At 40.8% G+C, this 24,122-nt stretch overlaps 1 protein-coding gene across 2 annotated transcripts in view; it reads left to right on the top strand.

The window, feature by feature from the left end:
• PAK2 (p21 (RAC1) activated kinase 2) overlaps positions 1-24,122 on the top strand; it is a 54,091-nt gene that overhangs the window by 11,920 nt on the left and 18,049 nt on the right. For both annotated transcript variants that reach the window (XM_066618983.1, XM_066618984.1), the window contains exons 2-4: positions 17,029-17,239; positions 21,788-21,888; positions 22,360-22,510. In XM_066618983.1, the coding sequence (XP_066475080.1) occupies positions 17,053-17,239; positions 21,788-21,888; positions 22,360-22,510 (439 nt within the window). In that variant the 5' untranslated portion in view covers positions 17,029-17,052. The remainder of the gene's footprint in view (positions 1-17,028; positions 17,240-21,787; positions 21,889-22,359; positions 22,511-24,122) is intronic.

The raw sequence follows: 24,122 nt of genomic DNA, 5'->3' as shown, positions 1-24,122 counted from the left end.
ACTGATGTCCAATTATTTTAATTTTCTTGATGAAAAGAGAATGGTAGTAATCTGATTTTTCTGAACATCAACAGTGGCATCTGTAAATCAGTTATTTTGGGAAGTCATAACAGAGTAGGTTAAAATGATCTGGAATTGATCAGATTATACTGACTCCATATTCAGTAGTGTCACTAGGGTTCATGTCACCCTATGCGGAATGCCAGCATGTCGTCACCCCCCATGCAGTTAGCGGGGCAACACCCCAGGTGGTGGGCGTGGTATTGTACCATCACTCCGCCCCCACTGGTTTTTTGGCTGTACCTTTTGATAGAACAAAGATAGAACATATCCTGCATGAAATTATGCATTGATTGATTGATATATAACAGGATGGTATTATTCCTCCAAACTGTGATTTTAGTGATTATGGTCACTAGTGGTGTCACCCCCCCCCCCCCCGGTGTCAGCTTACTAACACCTTGTTGCAGCAGTTCTCAAACTTTTAGCACTGGGACCCACTTTTTAGAATGACAATCTGTGTAAGACCCACCAGAAGTGATGTCATGGTGGAAGTGGCATCATCAGGCAAATTAAAATAAATAAGTATAAATAATTAAAGTAAAACAAATAATTAAATAAGCAGAAGCCTACCCTGTTCCACCAAGTGAATTTCCTCTATAGCCTGCCTGCAATAACACCCCATCTCCAAAACCAGTAAGGTTTTCAGCCCTACCCAGCGCCCAGTTCAATTTAAGAAATTCTGTTTAAACCAAATCACTGTCAGAATCCACCTGGCTTTGCAAGTCTCAAAGAAGTTAACCTTATCAGCTGATACCCCTGTTTTGATCCTTTTTTGGGGGGGAGGCTGCCTTCTAGAGCATTTGTTGAGCTCCAGTTCCATCAGATCAGGACCATTCTGGTGGCTTCACATTCCCCTTTGCCTGGCCTGACCACCAGCCAAGGCATGTTTGCTTATTCGTGAGTAAACGCAACCATGAGGCTTAGTTTCGCTTTCCATAGGGCTCAATACATTCATCTTCTTGGAGGGAGGGACTTCCTTCTCAGGTGTTTTTTGGGGCTGCATTCATTGGATCAGGACAATTCTGGTGTTGTTGGATTCCTCTCAGCCTGCCCTTTCTGACAGCCTAAGGCAGGCCTGCCTACTTGCGAGTAAACATGCAATAGGCTCACTTTCACTTTGCATAAGGCTCCATGCAGTTTTGTTATCTGGTTTTTTGGCCATAACATTTGATAGAAAGGAGATATGTCACTGGTGTTTTGCATTGCATTCTGCTGGAAATTCTGCATCCACCAGTATTTAACATGACGGTATTACTCCTCAGCACCGCAATTTTAGCGTGTCACCCCCATTCATGTCACCTAGTGCGGCCTGCACTCCCCTAGCAATGCCACTGTCCATATCTCAATTAGATCAGGTAACCATATTGTTGGAGCATTGCCATATAAGAATTTCCTTTTATAAAAATATATTTCCTGACACCAGCATAGTAACAATGCCTCTTCCAAATAAATTTGTCTTACTGCTTAATTTAATGCAAAATGTAACTAGATTAAAGTCTATGTATAGGTCAGAAGAGCAGTTTAAAGCAGAATCCTGACAGATGAAAGTAATAAACAAATGTACCCTTCCCAAATTTGTGAGTTTCAAGAAAACATAAATGTCTTAACAAGATCTGCTGCAAGCACTGTGGAATAAATTGCAAATACTTTCTTAACCTCAGGGGCATCTTGGAGCTTCTGTAATTTATGGTGTGCCTATGGGACTTTTATTGTCTCTCATATGAAATTAGGTTGAATATAATTGCTATTTTTAAACTAGTGTAGCCAGATGTACTTCCTTCAAGAGTGGCTGTTACTGACTGCTTCAGAGAAAGCCACAAAGGCAAGAAGAAACTCAAAACTAGGAAAATTGTTTCGCAACTGTCTGCCATTGACTTCCTTCTGAAAAAGCTGCTATTGGATGCTGTGCTTAGATAATTTCTTCTTTAATAGTCACTTATACAGTTTACTCCTTCAGAAACTTTGTTTCCTACTCTTATATAAAACATTTGTAAAAACCTTAATTTGATTTTGATAGGGAAGTAAAAGGGAATCTGTGAAGCAGGAAGAAGAAAAATAGTGACTCTGTGCTTGCCTAGGCATCTCATGTTGTTATAAGTAGTTCTTGCCTTACTACTGGATGAGAGCTTTGCCTCAGCATTAATTCTAGGGCAGGGGCCTAGTCACCATTTCAAGTCTTCCTTGACCACTACTGTTGGGTTTTTCCTTTCTATGTATAGGTAACACTTTCTTTTGTTTATGAGACAGCTGTATATCAAAGCATTGATCTTATGCTACTGTATACAGGTTAAGTACTAATTACCTAGTGTCTGGAGCCATACTGGCTCATATTTATCTTTAGTATTCTAAATATAGTTCCTGTTCATGTATGAGCAAGAACATCTCTGGAGTTAAATGTAACTAGGATTGAAGTAATGTATAAAGATGAATAATCCTTTCAGAGGGGCATAAAATAATACTAGTTCAGGTACTAGTAGGAGACTGTTTAGTCAGGACCATGTAACCAGACAATTCACTTGCTGCTTGGAAGTACCAGTGCAGAACTGGCACTTGATTGAGAGGTGGTAGTAAAGAAGGACTTAACGTTAATTTGTGTTACTGAAATTGTTGAGATTTTTTTTGTGTTAATTTGCATAATATCACTGTAATCTGGCAGATGATTAGGTTCTTCTGAATTCTTACAGGCTTGCATCAGCAAATTTATAGTTGGTTTGCATAGTAAAATGAATAAGGAATTATGCATAAAACCTTGTCATGGAAGTTTGAAAAGAACCTTATGTGAAAAACTGGTGTTTTGAGTTGAGTCTTGGCTCATGGTAACTGCAGGGTGTTTCTCCAAATTATACACATACTTATAGCAGAATATATCTGACACTATAAGTCACATACATATATAATTCTATAATTTACATACATATTTCTTATAATATGTAAAGAATTGCTTGACCTAGTTAATTAAATTGACAACCCAATCCTATCCAGGCCTCTGCCCTACAGTACACAGAAATGGCCACTGTTGTATCCTGTAGGGCCAGGAAAGCCACCAGAGGTCTCCTTGGGATAAGGGAACTTTGGTTCCCTTACCCTGTGTTGGGCCCCGGCAGCCCCTAGGATCTACTTGAATCTGCACCACCTTACTGCCCCCCTGGCCTGCCCTTCCCCTGTCCAGTTCCCCCTCCTCCCCTCTCCCGCCCAGGAATGCTTCCCTGGTATTTGGCAGAACTTACTGGTGTGAAGGGCCAGTGCCTTTCTCCTACTGGCTGCTGCAACATACCTTATAGGATGTTTGCAGTGGCTGTTTCGGGGCAGCATGTGGGCTGCCAATGCTGCCCAGCAGTAGGATTGGGCTGTAAGTTAGTTAATGAGTTGGACATGGAGTGTCAAACATAAGGCTAGTGGAAGCTCCTTATCTGACCCTTATGATAATTGAGCTGTGAGGTGAGTCCTCTGCAGCACTGGCAGTTGTAATAAGAGCTGTAAGAAGTTACTGCCAACTTTTCTCTTTCCTTTGTTGTCTAATCTTCTCATACCTGCTGGAGCCAGGCAAGGTGTGCAGATCACTGATAGAAATTATGCTTCTAAGGAGTCAGTAACCAAGGCTGAGGGAGGCAGGGTTAGAGGACAAGTGCTGGTTGATGGAGGATTGGAGGATGTACATGGCGTGGTCATTATACTTAAGTCAGTCTTGCTATTTCCCATTTTGAGATGTGGTTATTACTGCTCTGGTTTTTAACTACTCTGCATGGGGGAGGGAAATGAGAGGGAACACTGCTCAGCAGAAGCAGCACTACTGAAAGAGCGGCCTGCATGCTCATTGGGCACTCCTACATCTTGCAAATATGATCAAGATTTGCATATTTTCTGTCATATGCAGCTAATGAATTCCTAGATGAGAAAGTGCTTATTTCTGGTCATCATCTGCTTAATGATATCATGGCCCTCAGCAGGTGCCATGGATACTAACGTTGGCCTGCTGGATGAAATAACAATAACAATAAACTTTATTTATACCCCACCCTTCTCCCTAAAGGGACCCAGTGTTTGACACCCCTGAATTAGATCAAATGTACAAAATGTTCCTCATTGGTGTCTATATACTGCTGATATCATTGACTAAGGGACCTGCAGATGTTCACTAATGAGTGCTGAGATAGTTCCACACATCTCTTCAGTTGCTTCCTTTTGATCAGGGCTGTCAAACTCATTTCATAGAGTGGTCTGAATAGCATTCATGGCACCTCATAAGGGTCGGAAGTGACATCATTAAGCAAGAAATGACATCATTAAGCAGGTGATGATCAGAAATAAGCATTTTATTCTCACTTAGAAACTCAATAGGTGCAAATGACAGAAGAGAAAATGGGCAAATCTTGATCATATTTTCAAGATATTGGAGAGCCCGATTACCAGGTGGGCTATCAGAAGCAACCATCAGTGTCGCTTCTGCTAAGGCATCACTTCACAGCTCAGCAGCTGATGGTGGTGCTGGGAGATCCTAGTTACAATGTGGGCTGGATAAAGAGCTTCTGCGGGCTGCATGTTTGACACCCCAGCCTCATGTTCGAGTGTTGCAGGTTTTCCGCAATGAAGTATCTATGAATTATAGCTCATTGAAATGTGTGTACTGTACATTTTTTAAAGACCCCTGTATTGTGCAGGCTCATAATAGCTAGTGCTCTCTTGGTGTGCTACTAAAATCTTATGTTTAAGCTCTCACAGTTTGGGAATGTTCTGGAACAGGGAAGCACAGATCATCTAATAGTTATTATAATTGGTTGAGAAGCAGTATTATTCCAGTGGTAGCCCATGGTGAATACACTAGGATTTAGAAGATTTGGAGTTTATCACTTTCATTACCTTCTGGTATGATTGTTGGGCTAGCTGCCTTGTGTATCTTTGTACACTTTCCCACACTACCCAGAGGCAGATTATATGCTCTTTGATGCAGAAACTCTTTGTGTCTGCGACCCTGCATTATGGAATGTATTTTCAGTAGACTATTTGTTGCATTTTAGGTCATTTTGTGCACAGAATGCTGTCAGATGCTTGTTATCTCATTTGGCTCATTTAGCTACTGATGGGGCTGAATAAATAGACTATCATTTATTTCAGGATATGTTTGCATGGCGCATTTTCACTTTTACTGTATCTAGAACTTCTGATCATTCTCAGGAAAGTTGGTTTTTTAGATGTACACTGAATCTTTTTCTAATATGGACAGATGCAGGAAGATAAAAGTTAGATAAAAGTTCCCCAGGATCCATTGCAGTGAGCTGATTGTGTTGTAGTGACCAATTTATTCAGTCCAGAGTCAAACTAGGGTTAACCTTTGAGTGCAGTTCCATGCTGAATGCACCCTTGGTATTAGCTTCTTGTTGAGTGCCTACATAATATGTAACAAATACATGTTTTTGCATTCATAGTTTGTTTATGGGTGTACACTTAAAACATCTTAAGCATGCACTTAAGAATGTACAGTGGCCCCCCATATCAATGTGGATTTGGTTCCAGAACCCAGTGTAGTTACCACAATCTGTAGATTTTCGAGTCTGCAGATGTCACATTGACAAAAATTGCATAAACTTCGTACATTGCCTGAACTTTCATAAATTGGCTAAATAGCATACGTAAATAGCTTGCCCTTGGGTGGCTTGGGTGGCCTTGGGTGGCTGTGAGGCGAACATGATGAAATGGCAGGATGCAATGTGAGCAGGCTACAGCAGGGTATGTGCATGTTTTAAAATACATTTGCAATCTGCAGTTGATTAAAACTGCTAATATGGTGCTTGCGGATATGGCGGGCCCACTGCAGTGTGTAGAAGTGTCCCTAAGAGAGAACCACCTCTGAGAGAATAGCTCCCTACTGGTCAGTGCATCCAGGTGAAAGTAGACCTAATCATTTTTGCAAGTAGCCATAATGTGAAGAAGTGAGTGTAGCACTGCATTACTTTAGTCTGGAATTAAAAGCATCTGAAGGAGTCCAGCTGAGTCCTTTTCTTGTCTGCTCAGTTTCATTTTGAACTTGATTCCTCTTTTTAGCTTTCTTTATGTGACACTTCCTGTTCTTTGTGTATCATGTTCAGACTAGTCTTCCAGTTGGATAATTTTGAAATGTTTCAATACAGTGGTATTTGGGTAAGTGTGGAACAACAAAGTGTTGTAGTACCTTAAAGATAAACAGATTTGTTGCATAATCATTTTTAGACTTGAGCCCATTTCCTAAGATGAAGTGTGATTCTTATTTGGCAGATATGTATGTGTGTACATGGCACAAAGAAAAAATAGTGTGTGATGGCACCTACCAATAATGTCATGTTACTGTCTGCATAAGATAGACAAATCAGTTTACACATAAATCTGGCATAATGGCAATATTCAGCAGTTGGTGGGAAAACATATTTCAGGACATTTTGCTGCTGTGAATGATGCTGCATTTGAACAATAACTTCAAAGGAAAACTTCAGAATGAAATCACTAAACTTGAATGCATCAGCACATTTAGTTTTATTCATTTAGGTCACAGATTTTGCTTCCACAAAAAGTGTTCAGTTAACATAATTGCATTGCCTTTTATGCTTTTTAGTTTTGCTTAGCAAAGTCATTGCTCTACTATGGTTCTTGCATTTTGTGGTTTTTTTTGGCGCCTCTCCTTAATCAATTGTGTACTTGCATCTGTTATCAAAGATCTTACAGAAAAAGACTAAGGGTAACGCTTCATGCATCTGATAAAAGCAGACCCTAGCCCACAGAAAACAAGACCACAATCAAATAGTTTTTAAGATAGCACAAGATTTTGTCTCTCTAAAGGCACCATTTTTGCATGGTTGTGTGAATCTTTCCTCAAGAGTGAATGCGTGTGCTTTGTAGCTGAAGGATTTTTTTCCTGTATTGTAATGTAGAATTAAGAGACAATGGTAGAGGAAATAAGGCAGAGCATATCTTGTACAACTTTACAAAATGTGGTTTTGTTCTTAATATAGGATAAATACTGATTCAGTGCGGTATTTTAAATGGCAAGGTGGAATGGCTGGTCCTGCCTATGTGGCTTGGGAATAGCTCCTTATTTTTTAAACTAAATTTAGAGCCTTATTTTCCCTAAATTCTCAGCACCTGAAAAACTAGGGATGGCACCCTGACTAGTGCTTCTGTTGTTGGGAGTTATTTTCACTTATGCAAGAACTAGTTGGGATGCCAACCCACCTCCTGATTGTGACTAAATTATAAAGATGGATGGATAAAAAGATTGATCATTCCACCATTAAATATGAAGGTGTGGTATCCTTTGAGTTTACATGCTCTTCCCTCTTTTCTGTGAATTATGTAGCTTTATTGGCATTTGTGTCTGGTTTATAGCTAACCATGATTAGCTTTAGCCAGAATTTGCAAACCTACTGCGAATTCTATGTTCAAGCTAACCATTGTTACTTAGCATTAACCTATTTCTGTCCAGCCCACAGGTGTACACATTTGATCCTTTTGCGTATATGCAACGTTGGACAGAAATGGGTTTTAACCTTTGTGCAAACATAACCATCTGTCATGATTAGTTTAACATGGAGAGAGGAAAGTAAATTGATACAAGAGAAGTGGAGAGTGTCTGTGGGACACATCTGCATGGGGTCAGAGACGAAAAGACAAGGGGGGAAGATGTATTGGCAAATGTATTTTGGGCTTTGTGTCTGAGGAACAGAAAGTTAAGGATTTAAATCAAAGGCTTTATGGAAAAGATAAGAAGGGGTTAGCACCATGTAGGTGGTTGGTCATTCTTGAAATAAGAGCACCAAGGAAATATCAATAATGTGACCTCTTCAGTGATTAGTTGCTACTTCCGGGGAGCCATGGAATCCTAGCAAAAAACCTGCCACCCTATAGCTATGAAGCTTCCTGGGTGACCTTGGGCCAGTCATTTTCTCTGAGCCTCACCTACCTCACAGGGTTGTTGTGAGGGGAAAAAGGAGGGGAGCAGCCGTGTGCACTGCCCTGAGCTCTTTGGAGGAAGGGCAGTATAAAAATGTGATAAATAAATAAAAATAAATAAAATAAAAACCTCTGGTTTATGTGATATTGCATACATTAGGGAGCTAGGTTGGTATAGTGGCAGTGAGGCTGAGCTGTGAATCTGGACTCCCTTGGCTGGAATCTCATCTCTGAATGTAGTAAGTTGCCGTAGGCAAACCACTCTGGCTCAGCCCCAGCTTCCTGGCTGCAGTTAAGGGTGTTATAATATTTGTTTACCTTATTATTGGATTGTTGTAAGGACTATATGTGAAACTCTTTACAGACTCAGGAAGTGATATTAAGTCATGGTGTCCTGTGGACCACTGAAGCAAGCTTATTTTAAAACAACTTTGGAAAAACTATCACTATATCTTGTCTCACAGAGGCACCAAGCTTGGTGCTGTTAATCTTTCCTTGTTTTGAAATTGCTAGTCATGCCCCAGCATCAATGATTTAAATATTATAGTTTCAGTTTCCTTAATTGTACCTGCTAAAATGACCACATAAGTTTATATTTAATCATTCGTTTTTGTTTATTTTTACATTAAAAAAATAAAAAATGATTCTAAGATTTAAAAATGTTCTAAGGAGCTAGATTTTCAAAGGCCTTGTATCCAACCAGCCAAAAACATTTCTTACTGCAGAGTTAAGAAATTGCCATTGGTCCAATAACTGAGTGCTTTGACATTGTGGAAGTACTTTCTGGGTTAATTTGGCTTGCTTTTTTAGTTGACTAGCTTTTGTTCAAGAAAATGTATTTTGTCTGCTTTAGAATATGTCAAGTACCTAATCAACCAGATATTCTGATGTTGCTGTGTAGGAGATTGAAGATGTGTTGTAATTGGTGTTTGGATCCTTTATCAGTGCTGCCATGTTTTGTGCAGTGTTACTCTTTTGAAATGGCTAACGGTAATACACTTCCTGTTTTTAACAAGCCTGTAAAAGGCATGAGGATTTCCTCTTACACCATGAACAAGTTTAGTAAGAGACCTTTTGAGTGATACTTTATTTAAAACAAGGGTTTGTCTGTGTCAAAAGTCAAGAAAATCCTGTGAGCCGCCTCCCCTTATAAGAGTAAAAGCACGGACTGACTGGCAAATACAGTATTATATTTGAAACCCAGATGTGGGAAGTTAAAAGGAAAATACTGTGTTTTAGTGCCCACTTATTTTGTGCAGGTATTTAACTCTATTTAATAGCCAAGCATGGGTCTGTTTGGGAAACAGAAAGTTGGAAAAAAGGTTCTGTTCTCCCCCTACCTCTCAATCAACAAAACAAGTCTCGGTGTGCCTTGATATTAGTGATTCTTTTACTAGGAGGCTATGAGGAAGTAACATCTTTGTACTGTAGCTCCTCTTAATACAGTGGTGCCTCGTAAGATGAATGCCTCGCACAACGAAAAACTCGCAAGATGAAAGCGTTTTGTGATTTTTTTGGTGACTTGCAAGACGAATTTTAATGACCGTGCTTCGCAAGACGAATTTTTTTTTATGCTTCATGCCAGTTTATGCTCACATTCACCCTAAGGAAGGGGGAGGAAGACAGCGAAGAAAGTGTTGTCAGTGATTATGAGCAAATGAGCTTCATAAATTCTGACTCTATGATGAGTTCTTGGGGTTTCCAGAAAACTAGAGTACTCAAACCTTTAAGTCTCTCCATTTGTTAATGACAGTGATAATGGTTCTTAATGCCACTGTTGACTGCTGTTCACTTTACATGGAGCGAAAAATACATTATGCCTTTAAAGAGCACTTAATAAACACTTTGTAAACCAAATTTGACTTTGTTCTGACTTTTTTTGCCAGTAGGAACGCATTAATTAAATTTCAATGCATTCCTATGGGAAACCGCGCTTCGCAAGACGAAATTTTCGCAATATGAAACGACTTGCGGAACGAATTAATTTCGTCTTGCGAAGCACCACTGTAGTAGTTTAGTGAGCCTCTGCTGAAAGAAAGCAAGGGTATGGTCTCACCTGTATATCAACAGCTCACACTTTCTTAGATGTCTGTCTTGCACTTAAAAAAATAAAGCACTTTGGTAAAGGGTCAGGTAGGTGGCTCCCAGTAGAGTAGGGGTCTCAAAACCTTTTGACAGGTGGGCCACATCACCTCTCTGACACTATGTTGGGGGCTGGGGAAAAGAATTAATTTACATTTAAAATTTGAATAAATTTACATAAATGAATATATTAGAGATGGAACTTATATGAATGCATGAAGGTCTTGCGATAGCTCAAGGTCTATAAAAGGCCTTGTGCAAAGCAAGACCAACCTTTCCTTTGTAGCTACTGCTACTTTATAGACATGAAACAGCAAGCAGCAAAGGGAGCCCTCGGCCCACAGCTTGTGTGAGAGGTTGAACAGTCAGTCGTCGCACTGAGAGCAGTTGTGTTGGGCCAGCGCAAAACTTCAGCAAGTTTCCAATGGGCCAGAGGCTCATTGGAGACTGGGGGCTCCCTGCGGGCCGAATTGGGGGTCCCCAAGGGCTGCAAATGGCCCTCGAGCCGCGTTTGGGCACCCCTGCAGTAGAGTATCATTTTAGAAAGTGAGTCCCTATGCTAAAACATTTGGGAACCTCTCTAAACAACCTCATTTTGAAAGGTCACTACATTGCTCCTATTTCTAGTGCTTATAGTGTTTACTACTGCATTTGAGACACTTGAATAGTGTTTAATTTTTCTTTATTAGGGAAAAAAATCATTTGAGCTAGAGTGAGTTTGGCTTCTATGAAGAGGCTGTTTTGCTTGGCTCTTTTGTATGTATTAAAACTGATTTTTCATTTGCAATTCTAAATGAAGATAAAAGGTATTGGTATCTATTGTAGATGAAATGAGTTAGAATTTTGGAATATCTGTAGCACATGGTTGATAGTGTTAATAGTGTGTGAGAGCTTCTCTAGACTTATTGTTAAAGAAGATGCAGTTAGGGTAGCTCACTAAGGCCTTACGTTTGCCTGTGTTGAAAGTCACATGCTGTATCTCAGGGGTGCTCAATACGTTGATCGCGATCTACCGGTCAATCGCAGGCTTCTCTCCCATCCACGCATCCCTGGGAGTGAGCCCCGTTGACTCTATTGGGGCTGACTCGTGAGTAGACCTGGAGAGGAGCCGCTGGCAGGCTTCTCTCCTGTCCACGCATCCCTGGGAGTGAGCCCCGTTGACTCTACTGGGGCTGACTTACCTTTCCCCTGTTTTTGCACTGGTCTGTATGGAGATCTGCCCCCCCCCAACTTCCATCTGTTGGTTCTGTGTGCAAGGGGTTTTGCACTGGTCTTGCCCTGCACATGCCTGATCTTGTCTGATCTCGGAAGCTGAGCAGGGCCAGGCCTGGTTAGTACTTGGATGGGAGACCGCCTGGGAATACCGGGTGCTGTAGGCTTATACCATAGTCTTTCGAGACTGAAGGTTGCCAACCAAAAAATTTTGCTGTGATGTCTATATAGAGATCTTCCCTCCCCCACACCTTTCCCCTGTTTTTGCACTGGTCTGTATAGAGATCTGCTCCCCCCCCCCACTTGTATTGGAATTGAGGAAGATCTGGTGAGGAGGTAGATGTGGTGTCAGCAGTGGCCCCTTTAAGGGTAAGGCCTGGGCATCCAGCAGAGTGTGCTGCACAGCTGCAGCCACTTGAAGGCAATAGGGCCCTCAGGGATATAAGAGTACCTGAGGCAGGAAGGGCTCCACTTATTTATGTGAGTCAGCCTTTTCCTACATGAAGATCATTAAGTCCAAGTATCGTTCCACCATGACTGATGAACATTTGGAAGTGCGCTTGAGGCTGGCTGTCAGCAGCTACTGTCCAGGCTATGCATCCTTGGCTGATTCACTTCAGTGCAAGTCATCAAAGTAAACTCAAGTAATTACAAAAAATGTTTATAGTTAATTATGTTGTGTTGTGCAATATTGGCTCATGCGGTTATGCAAGGTACACCAACATACATTGTACACATAAATGTTATATGTTATGATGGTGCGAACATTGTAAAAAAACTCTGGTAGATCTCTGGGCCTTGCTGGGTTTCAAAGTAGCTCTCGAGCCAAAAAAGTGTGAGCACCCCTGCCGTATCTGGTTTACAGTATTTCATTTCTGGTATGGAACTTGGGACACTGTTCTGTTTCTTGCTTCATATCTGAATCATGAGAACCTCCTTGTGAATTCTCAATTGAGATTTCACTTAGAGATGCTGCAAGCATGAGCCTCTTTGCCATAGTCCACCAGTTTTCTTGCAAAAGGCGAATAACAATGTACTTTGCTGCTGTCTACTACTACTTTCTTGCAGAATCTTGTGCTGATTGTCACATGATTCTGTGTGCTTGAGAGAAGCCATTTGTTTGCACTCTAAAGAATATACTGAAAAATATGTGCTTGTGCCCAAACTTGATGGGACCCATGTCTGTCTATTTGGGGTTGTGTATCCAAATACAAAATGTCAAATGAGACTTTCCATTTAGCTCAGGCAATTTGTGTCAGTCAATTTGTGTCAAGCAATGAATTTGGTCTTAAATAATCTAGGACAGGCTTCCTTTATAGCCTTCAGTGATGTCATTACAGATTTGCTCACACTTTGCTGAGTAAGTGAACATTCAAACAGGAATGCTTGATCACTTTGTTCAGAGTGGGGCACTTCTACATTATCTAGGTTAATTGTAAATGAGTTCTTGATGAAGTTACAGAGGAAGCATAATCCTAGCAATCCCCTTTCCATGTTTAGGTGATTTGAGAACATACTGTGAACTTTCAAGCTTTTTCTCTTCCTCACCTGTTCAGATTCTTCCTCTTTTGGTTAGTGTTGACTACACTAAAGCATTCCATTGGCTACACATAACTGATCTGGAAGTACAGTGCCATGTTAGGTATGGGTATGCACTTAGCTCTCCTTTCTCCCCTTAGGACTTAAACGCTCAGCCTACTCTTTTTCCAAGATCCTTTAGTCCTGATTACTGGAGGCAGTTGCTGGTAAATACAGAGCATGGTTTTTTGAGTATGTCAGGTCTTCAATTTGAATCTGAATCAACATTTAATTGATGGTTTTATCTCTGGATTTGGGGGTGGCCAGCAAATAAGCAGTCTATAAGCAGCCTACTTGATTATTTTTTTTGTTTGTTTGGTTGCCAAGAGTCTGTGTGGGTGCTGGCTGGCTGACTGGTGAGAACAGCATTTGAACTTACTGTACATTGCAGAGCTGAATGAAGAAGCCCTGCGTTCTGTGAATTTTCCTTTTGCTGGGAAGGGGGCAGAAGTTGGGATTCCCCTAGTTTCCAGTATGCTGTTGCGAAGTTGGACATCTCTGTTGTATTGTTTCTGCCTATTAAATTTGTCTCGCTCCTTGGATCTTGATTGTGTTGAGCTGCCTTTCTTCTCATGCACTACTAGGCAGTGTTCAACTGTTGCAGTGTGTTCCTCTACTTTGGCTTAATCCGTGCCTCTCCTTGAAAGACATTGGTTGTAGAGGGGCAGTGGTCAGACCAGAACTAGTATTGGCTGTCTGAAGATCAATGAGGATTCTAAACAAGCCTCTCCACAGGATGGCTCCACAGGATGGCATTGGAAAAGCTGTTTTCTGCATTTCTACCTGCCGCTCCTCTGATGGTGGGGAGGTGTGGAGCACAGTCTCTTTTGAGGTCTTTGATAGGCAGGTGGGATTATGGGGGAGCAGCAGTCTAACTGTTTAGGGCTTTAAAGATAATTAACATCTGACATGTTTTAAAGGCAGTCCTGTGAAGGTTCATCACCATACTGGGGTTCAGTGTAGGCATGTGTGACCAGGGGTCCAATAGACTTTTGTGAGCCCCATTGGGGCAAAATAAGCTGGTGGGCAGGGGGAGATGTACTGCCAATTGGCTAGATGGCTGTGCCAGTCCGTCGGGTGTTGTTGCAGCACCTGGTGATATCACCAGCCACTGCCTGTTTCTGGCTGCATGGGGAGGGGCTCATGAGCAGCAGCCAACCCTATAGAAGCCTAGAGGGCATGGGAAAGGAGTTGAGAGGAACCAGATGAGAGAGGGAAGGATAAAAAAGCAGAACTCCTTCTGGCTCTGAGAAGGGCATGGGGACCAGCAGGGACTCAAACTCCTCCAGGGAAAGTCTAACCCAGCCTGAGGGAATGGGGGCTGGGACCCAAGATGAAAACAAGGAAGGAGAGGGGAACAGAAGGCAAAGGGGCAGGAATAAACCAGCAGCTCCTCAGATGGAAACTCAGGTTGGTTTCTATAAAGGCCCCCCCTTGAGCCCATCCCTTAGAGCAGGGGTGCCCAAACCCCGGCCCGGGGGCCACTTGTGGCCCTTGAGGCCTCTCAATGCGGCCCTCAGGGAGCCCCCAGTCTCCAATGAGCCTCTGGCCCTCCGGAGATTTGTTGAAGCCCACACTGGCCCAACGCAACTTCTCTCAGCGTGAGGGCGACTGTTTGACCTCTCGTGTGAGCTGCTCCCTCCACTGCTTGCTCTTTCACATCTGTGATGCAGCAGTGGCAGCAAAGGAAAGGCCAGCCTTGCTTTGTGCAAGGCCTTTTATAGGCATTGAGCTATTGCAAGACCCTCATTCATTCATATAGGTTCATCTTTAATATATTCATTTATGTAAAGTTATGTAAATTTATTCAAATTTTAAATGTAAATTAGTTCTTTCCCCCCCCAGCCCCCGACACAGTGTCAGAGAACTGATGTGGCCCTCCTGCCAAAAACTTTTGACACCCCTGCCTTAGAGGAGTGGAACTGATATCCCAGCAAGTTGCCTGAGGTCTGTGGTATCTTAGGAGGCCCTATTCAGGATTGTATTATATTTATTTGTTTATAGTGTTTTTATCCTGCCTTTCTCCCACACCAAAAGGGAAAAATAAAACAATACAATATTAAAAGCAATTAAAATACCCAGGATCTTGAAAATTAAAAATCATTAAAATCCGCCAGCCCTCAGTGTCAATTAAAAACTTTCATAAATAAGAAGGCCTTAAGGCCCTACTGAAAAATCTCCAGAGAGGGAGCTGTTCTTCATAGGGGAAGGGAATTCCATTAAGCTTAAGGTATTTAAAACAAAGGACTGAAAAGTTTGAAAAAGAGTCATGCTAACTGGATTATAAAGCACCTAGCACTTGTATTTTAGAAGGATCAGGTTTCTGTCACCAAAACAAAGAAGTGAGGAACATTCACTTGCCTCATTGAACCTTGCAAACTTTACATAGGGACTTGTAAAGCTGCCTTCTTCCCTTTTGTTGTAGAATGAGTGAGGTACAGGTCCAACCTTGTTATACACGGATTTGACTCAATACGAATGGCCCCCTGCAAATGAGAGAGAATGTGCTGATCCCTGGGGAAGGGAAAAAATGCACCCCTTTAAAATCACAGTTTAAAAAACTGCTTTTTCTTGTTGCAGAGAGACAGTCATACAAGTGATTACAGGTACAACCTAAGTATCCACAGATTCTTCTGTCTCAAAGCTGATGAGAAGGGCTCTTTAAATTAAAGGAAAACAGTCATTTAATAATGCCAGAGAGGGCGGTCCACTGACAATCCATCAATCATTCTTTCTGCAGGCTTCACTCGTCCCTTCCCCCTGAGCACTTGAACTAAGGCTAAATGGCAGTGATTATCACCTTCTTCATTCTTTCCCCCTTGCTGGGGCTCCTGGTGAAGGGAGGGATTGCTGCCTCCTAATGAAGCCTAAGTGCCTGGAGAGAGACTGATGGCCTCTGCCTGCATTACAAAGGTCATCAAGGCTGTTTTTAAATCACCAGAGCAAAGAAATTTTGTTTTTTAAATTGATTTGCTATAGTGCATTTTTTGCCATCCGAGTTCTTGGAATGGGACCCTCCTGAATGAGACTCAACCTGTATTAGATTTCCATGCTCTGCTCTTCTTCAACTACTGTATTTCATTTATACCTGAAAGGGTCTTCTTCAACTACTGTATTTCATTGGTTGTAAGATGCACATTTTTTCACACTTTAAGAACTCTGAAATGGGGATGGTGTCTTACAGTTGATGCCATCCACGCAGAAGTTGCGTGGCCTTGCATTATTGGCATTATTATTGACTGTGCATGTGCAAACTTGGTCATAGATGTTCATATTGTCATAACATGTTGAGTTTAATTGCTGCTTAAAATTGGGCCCGTGGAGCCTCCACCATACCCCTTCCAGAGGTGAGGACTCTCGTCACCTCTGGAGGGTCTTTTGAGGCCTGCAGATGCTGCTTGCGACTGCCCATTGCTGCTGCAGGCCTCAGAATAGCCAAAAAGGTAAAAACCAGTGACTTTTGGTTTTCAGTTGAAAACTGGAAGTAATTTTTTTGCCTTTTTGGCCATTCTGAGGCCTGCAGTGACTGTGGGTGGTTATGCAAGTCCTCTACAGGTCTCAGAAGACCCTCTGGAAGTTAGGAGAGCTCAGTTCCCTTTGCCTCTGGAGTGTAGGGGGGCATACCCAGTTATCCTGTGGTTTCCATTAACCATGGTTGGTTCTAGAATGGAACCCTCACAGATGCCAGGGCACGCCTGTACCTTAACTCATTTACCGTATTTTGCTTATATTTCCTTTTTATTTATGCACAAAAGTGATATATGATTAAAAAAAGCCCATTCAGTAACTATAAAACAAAAATTCTAAGAAAAGCATTGTGTCATCGTTTAATTGGCAGTATTTTTTCTTAATGGTACATAATGGTGTGTCTTACAATTGTGATTTAATAGAATTTGGTACAGGCAGACTTACTGTATAAAAGTAAAATATATACAGACTTTACTGTATAAAACTGGGCAGTAAGAAATAATGGGCATCAGGAAATCTGGTGCTAAATTCTGTATTGTGTGTGTTAACACTGTTCCTGGGAGTATAGAAGATCATAATCGAAGCACGTTTTCCCCTTTTGGGAATATTAAAAGTGTGTGAGAGAAACATTGGGGATGAAAGTCTAAACGAGGTGCAATGTACTTTTATTATGCAAATATATCTCAGTATTTCATTGTTCACTTTCAGTTTGTTGTCTAACCATTAAGCATCATGTCTGACAACGGAGAACTTGAAGACAAGCCACCAGCTCCACCTGTTAGGATGAGTAGTACTATCTTCAGTTCAGGAAGCAAAGACCCATTATCTGCTAATCATAGCTTGAAACCTCTGCCTTCTGTGCCAGAAGAGAAAAAACCTAGAAACAAAATCATCTCTATTTTCTCTGGCACTGAAAAAGGTAAGCAGTTGTGTTGGTTCACTGCATTTCCCTTTGCAGTCTTGTTGTACCTTCAGATACTTCCACAGGCAAACAGCCTATAGATTCATTCACCATGGGTCTTTTTCAGTTGCTTATTCAGTGTATACCTGGTTATCCAATGGTGTAACATGAAAGCAATGATATCTTTTGAAGCTTAACATGGATTAATCTAACCTTGTAAGTATTTGAAGTTGGGAAGTCACAGTTCTGCAAACACATTTTTATTTCTATAAGCATACTTTTGACTAAAATGGGTAAAACTGTGTTACAGGCATATAGTTTAGGTATTGGGTGCTTTGAAGTTTGGAGGATATGGACAAAGAGAGGGATTTGAGAAAATTAGCAGGAAGTTTAGAAGGAAATGACCAGGAAAAATTAAAATGTTTTGCTTCTTAATCTGCCTTCTGTGTATCATTATTGTTTTTAATAGCAGCCTACCTAATTGTAAACTTAGACGAGATGAAAAGTATATGCTGCATAGATTCCTACTTCCTATAACAGTATAATTGTGTGAGCTAACATGTACAAACCAGTTTCAAATGATCATCTTTCGGTTTAAATTACAAACACACAGGTGGGATAGTTAAATAACACTGAACTTTTGTTGTCTGCTCAGTATCGTGCCTTTTTGTCTTTGAAAGTAAGACCTAGTATTAACATTATCTTCTGAGGCACACTTTTATGTCAGATTTGAAGATTATGTGAGAACTCGAGAACCCCCCCCCAAACCCTCAAATCTCTGTAATGCAAGTAAATGCCCAAAGGGACTTTTGCCTTTTATGGAATTTGATTCTTGTACATATGCAGGAATTATTGCATTCCATGGCAACTAATAGAAACTTATTTGTATTATTTTGCTTAGATATATGTAGAAAATTGAAGCAAATATAGAATGTACTGAGAAAGGGATTGGACTAGATGACCTCTAAGGTCCCTTCCAACTCTGAGTAAAATAGTTGACAGAACAGTGGATGTTTCCTCTTTAATCCTGCCATTTTGTTTTATCACTGTGTTGTGGGGCTGTTTTCTCTCTAAAACCAAGTGCAACACACTCCAACCTGCTCTGGAAACATGAGTATGAGTGAAATCATGTTTAAAAAGAAGGCATTAGAAGCATCAGCAAGAAATTCCTATTTAAAGTAATGATCAGCATTGCAAGTGTGGTCAGATGTTCAAGGCAGAGTATGATCTTATCCTGGTCTGCTTAAGCAAGACTCAAATGCTTGTTGTCAAAAGGTGATTAACTGTGACTACATCTTTTGTCTGATTGTTACTGCCTTAGCCTGCAGTTTTAAAAATGACTTCCATGAACTGTGGATGGAGAACTGGATTATTGTTCTAAGAGATGCTTTTTACTGGAAGGAGCAGGGTTCACTCCTCCCCCCCCCATTTATATACTGGCTCTTCTTCATGGAACTCAGAGTGATGTCCATGGCTCCTCCTCCTCTTATCACAGCAACCCTATGAAGCAAGTTAGGTTAGGAGATAGTGACTAACTCAAGGCCACCCAGTAAGTCTCATGCCAGGTCCAAGCCCAATATTTTAACTAGTTTTCCTCACTGTCACAGTTGATGTCCTTAAATTGTTGAATAATTGACAAAGGTTTTCATGAAGGATACACCCCAGGGGTTCCCGAAATTGGCAGTGCTGTAACCCACCTTGTCCTTTGTGGTGGATCTTGATGCGCCTGGTGGTGCTGGAGGCCTTTCCTGGCCTTGCAACCTAATCTACAGGCCTCAGAATGGCCCTCTACCTCCCTAAGCCACTTCAGGTTTTGGGAAGCAAATGGGAATTGGCTTCTGAAAACTGGAAGTGGCTTACAGAGACTTCTGATGCCTGCAGAGGCTTGAAGAGCGGGTCCCTGGCCAGGAGAAGCCTTGGTAAATAAAGGAGCTTCTGGAATGGCTCCTATTTGGAGCCAAATCAGTGCAGAGGTGGGTGGGAGGGCCCAGGTTGCAACCCACTGTGCATAGTCTCATGACCTACCAGTGGGTTGGAACCCACACTTTAGGAAATGCTGAAATGCACTAAATCTCCTATTTAAGTACAGGTTAGGTTTCAGGGATCTGTACTTGTGGAAAAGTACTTAAATTGAAACATCTGGTTCTTGCTAGCCCAACACTATTACCCCTGTGCAGAAGCACCACTGAACTGCACCTGTGCAAAAACTCGTATGGGGATGTCAATAACACAGGGAGCCAGTGTATTATATTTTATTAAAAATTGGCTGGAACAATTAGAATGAATTGGGCCTCCACGTACAGTTTGTCACGTGCATGAGGCCAATTCCCCGTACCCTGAAGATTGGGGTCCTTCTGGTAAAGCACCAATAAAGCACTGAGGATAGCAACTGGAAGGAAAAATTGCCCCCCACCGATGCACGCGCTGAAGTATTTTACACATGTGCACAGGTATCTCTGGCTATTTATGTTCTGAGGTAGTGTGAATAGAGTAGATATTCTCTTGAAGAATCAGTTTTGGAATGACTTGAACCCAGCCTTATTCTTGGATGTGCATATGGTAGCCGTGGTCAGGAGTGCTCTTGCCCAATTTCAGCTGGTGTTCAGCTACAGCTCTTTAAGAAAATAGATCTGGCTACAGTGATCCACTCCTTAGTCATATTGTTTGAACTACTGTAACTCACGGTATTTGTGACTGCTCTTGAGTGTTGTCCAGAGCTGTAACTTGTGCAAATACGGTGGCCAGGGTGCTTTAAGGTGCTCATTGTTCCGAACATATTATCCCTGTGCCCTGTTATCCCTTCATTGACTTCCAGGGACAATTCATGTTGCTGGATATTGCCTATAAAACCAAGTTACCTGACAGATTGACTCCTCCCATGTTGGCTTGCTTGCACCCTGTCATTAGAAACTTTGTTTTGCATCCTCACACCACTGAAAGTACTGTTGGTGGAACAGGGTTTTCACAGAGATACCAAGCCCCAATTTTGTAATTTTTCACCCTGAAAGATTTGGCTGGTTCCTTTCTTCTTCAGTTACTTTTTTGAGTTCGTGGGTTTTATTGCTTTTGTTTTATCTGAATTGCTTGCTCACTTGTCTATATTTTGGTCATTTGGTAGTTTTGACTGTTTCTTTTAAATGGCGGCTTTATAAAGTAGCTATAAACTGCTTTAATTCTTTTAGTGGTAACAAAAGGTGTCCAAGAAATGTTATAAACAAATTTTTAAAGTGTTGCTGTTAACTTCACAGTTGCTCTTACTCAGAATATCTAATATAAGGCTTTTAGAAATCACAGCAAGTGGTATTTCAAAAGAATTAGGTTTTTTTTGTTCATACTATCCAATTTTAATTTTTGGGAATGAACATTTAAAAAGGCTAATAAAGGTTTCCTGTGTACTTCTGGGATCATGGCAGCAAGGATTATTAGATTATTGGTCTAATAATGAGAGTGTCCAATTACGTACTCCCAGGAAACTCCATGATCAAAACAGATAAAATGATCATACAAAAGGAATAAAACCCATAGAACTCAAGAAAATGTTAATTAAAAGTCTTAGGAACCAACCAGGGTGAAGAATTTCAAAATGGGAGGAACGTGTCTAGGAAGGCTGTGTCCCATGTCCCTCACTGATTGTGGGGGAGAAGATGGAAGACAGCAAGTCTCTGTAGGCCAAGAGGTCAAGAAGCAGTCCCCTTCTGGAACTTACCTGGCAGGTAAAAGCAGAGCTTTTGTGTTACAGAGGCTCTGCTCTTACATGCTATATTTCCACCAAGGTGGCCTATAAAAATACCATGGTTGATGGTTTTCAAAACTGCTGAAGTCTAGCAGAACTAGCAAGGATGTACTCCTCCATCCAGTTCCCAGCTCAGGTCATCAGCCAGAGTGGCAAAGTCTGTTTCTGTAACCAGATCTGAAACCAGACTGGAGAGGATAAAGATAATTTGTATAATCCAGAAAAATTCGGAGATGCTTGCACTTCACTGATTCACAATGGTTTAGAAATGGTTGGTTTACTTCCCCAGAATTCAAGAGAACTTCAGGAAGAGTTCTCCAAGTGAATTGATACTTTCTCTAAGAAAATTATTTGTACATTGTGCAGATGACTATAAAAGCCCAGAAAACCCCAAAGTCTGAAAATAGGATATTTGTACCTTAAAACTCAGGATATAATCCCCTCGAAGTACAAAGCAAGGAAAACCATTCATTAGATAGAATACTGGGTTGCAGAAGTTCTGTTGCCCTTCTTTTCTTTGAATCTGCCTTCGAGGAATTTCCAGTAACAACCAGAAATGTGTGGATCTGTTTGTAGAATGCCAGCTGAATTTACTAGTTACAGAAAATACTTGGTTCTCTGACTTACAAGCATGGGGTATCAAAACTGTTAGGTCCCTTCCACATAACTTGTCTGAGATGTGATACACATCAGTGCTAGACATCCTGGTTACTAGATCAGTGGAATACTTGCATGCCTAACAGGGTGTGTTTGTGTGTTTAACACTTGATAGATTTTAAAAAGAGACTCTCTGGTTGTTTTCCTAGACTGAATATTCTGTTTTTTTTTAATAGGGAGTAAGAAAAAGGAAAAAGAGAGGCCTGAAATCTCTCCCCCTTCAGATTTTGAACATACCATTCATGTTGGCTTTGATGCTGTTACTGGGGAATTCACTGTAAGTTTACTAAACTCTTCTGTGTCCCGTGTGCTGACATGGTGTTAAAAGATGTTTCAAGTTTTTTACCTTTTTTTTGCTAACAGTTGCTCATTCATAATGTTGCATTTAACACACTATTAAAAGTTTACTTAACTACTTTTATTATCCTAACAGGCTAGATGCAGAGAATTGGAATTGCTTAAGTGGATTAAGTTACATTTAAAATAGGTATTTGTGTATCACAGTTGTGTATGAGTGGTGGCACTGGCAATGCTACTCTTCCCCTTCTGGATATATTTAGTTTGATGATTTATATCCTGCCTTTTCCATGCCAAAGCAAATGGCAATTGGATTGGGTGTCTTCGTAACACTGATTGCATTGGTTGGTTGTGTTGCGTTATCTATGGGAATTTGTGCCAGTGATTGAACTTTTAATCTAAATTTATACTTCAGATGTAAAATAGGTTAATTTTTCTCTTCTGTTCTCAGGGAATGCCAGAGCAATGGGCTCGACTGCTACAGACCTCAAATATCACCAAGTTAGAGCAGAAGAAGAACCCCCAGGCTGTATTAGATGTGTTGAAGTTCTATGATTCAAAAGATACAGCAAAACAAAAGTACCTGAGTGTGTCTGCTACAGGTGTGACTTTAAATTTACTTTGCACATACACCAATACCTTGCATTTTCATCTAGTTAGGAACCAGAGCATCAATGAAGGTCAAAAATGGATTAATGTCAAAGCATAGCCTTGTTTAGTTTACAAATTTATTTTGGCTGACAGAAACCATAAATACTGTAACTATATAACACATGTGAATATGTGCGAAACTTAGATAAACAGAAATAATAATAATAATAATAATAATAATAATAATAATAATAATAATAATAATAATAATAATAATAATAATAATAAAAACTTTATTTATACCCCGCCCTTCTCCCTAAAGGGACCCAGGGCGGCTTACAACATGTTAAAGAACAGATTAAAAACATAATTTAACATAATAATTTAAATAAAAGAAAAATAGACATGACACTGATGAACATCATGGAAGGTTGGATGAAGTTGGATGAAAGAGGAAAGCATGGGCAAAATTTATGATATATGTGATACTTTTATTATTGAGCTTTGTGCGTGAATCACTGTGGGCATTTGCTTTGGCATGGGGAAGGTGGAATATATATTCAAAAAATTTTGAAATGCGGTTAGAATTAAAAACAACTGGAAGAGCAAAGCAATGAAATTCAAGTGGATGGAAGTCAAGGTGTTTCTGTATAGGGAACCATAGGCACTTTCTGGTTAGTGGCTGCTAAATAGAGGAGGCATGTACTGCAACTCTTCAAGGTCAGATGCTTATGGGAAACTGGATTGCTGAGCAGCAACCTTTACCAGCTAAAGATGGATAGGATCCAGTTGAATGACAAAGGACTGAACTCAAGATATGTTCAGAGTAAGGATTATCTGGATTGGTGCTAAATATGTAATACTTTGAAGAAATCTGTGGGTGAAGAAATTGGCATATAGAAATTGTTTTAAGCTCCAGAATAATTCTGGAAAATTCACCCTCTTTCCTTGATCAGAACATTTTAAGTGTAATGCCCAATTGGTTCCTGAAAGATGGGGTCTCAGAAGCAGTGTTAGATAACATCACTTTTCTTTAATATGTTCCTAAGTGAGAACAGTTGTACTTAAATGTGTTGCTTTTAACAGTAGGTCTGGTTCATTTATGTCTTGTACAGTGTTGTAGGAGAGGTATTTTGAAATCCCAAGCCACTCCCAGACTAACTTAGTTTTCAGGCAGATGTGTGCTCTTTAGCAGAACCTGCAGTGATTGAGGACAACTTCTCAGAACTGTTAGAAAAGCTTTGCTTTCCAGGATCAGCTCTCTGTCTAGCAAGGTCAGGGGTGTCCAAAGTTTTTGGCAGGGGGGCCGCATCATCTCTCTGACACTGTGTTTGGGGGTGGGGGAAAAAAAAGAATTAATATACATTTAAAATTTGAATAAATTTACATACGTTTACATAAATTTATATATTAAAGATGAACTTGTATGAAGGTCTTGCAATAACTCAAGGTCTATAAACGACCTTGCACAAAGCAAGGCTGGCCTTTCCTTTGCTGCCAGTACTTCATCACAGATGTGAAACAGCAAGCAGTGGAGGGAGCCCTCATTCCACAGCTCATACAAGAGGTCAAACAGTCGCCCTCACGCTAAGAGCAGTTACGTCGGGCCAGTGTGGGCTCCAG

The sequence above is a fragment of the Tiliqua scincoides genome, chromosome 3, assembly GCF_035046505.1.
Source record: "Tiliqua scincoides isolate rTilSci1 chromosome 3, rTilSci1.hap2, whole genome shotgun sequence".
NCBI lineage: Eukaryota > Metazoa > Chordata > Lepidosauria > Squamata > Scincidae > Tiliqua > Tiliqua scincoides.
Note: the sequence above shows the minus strand (reverse complement) of the source record. Positions and strands in the feature narration are given on the sequence as shown.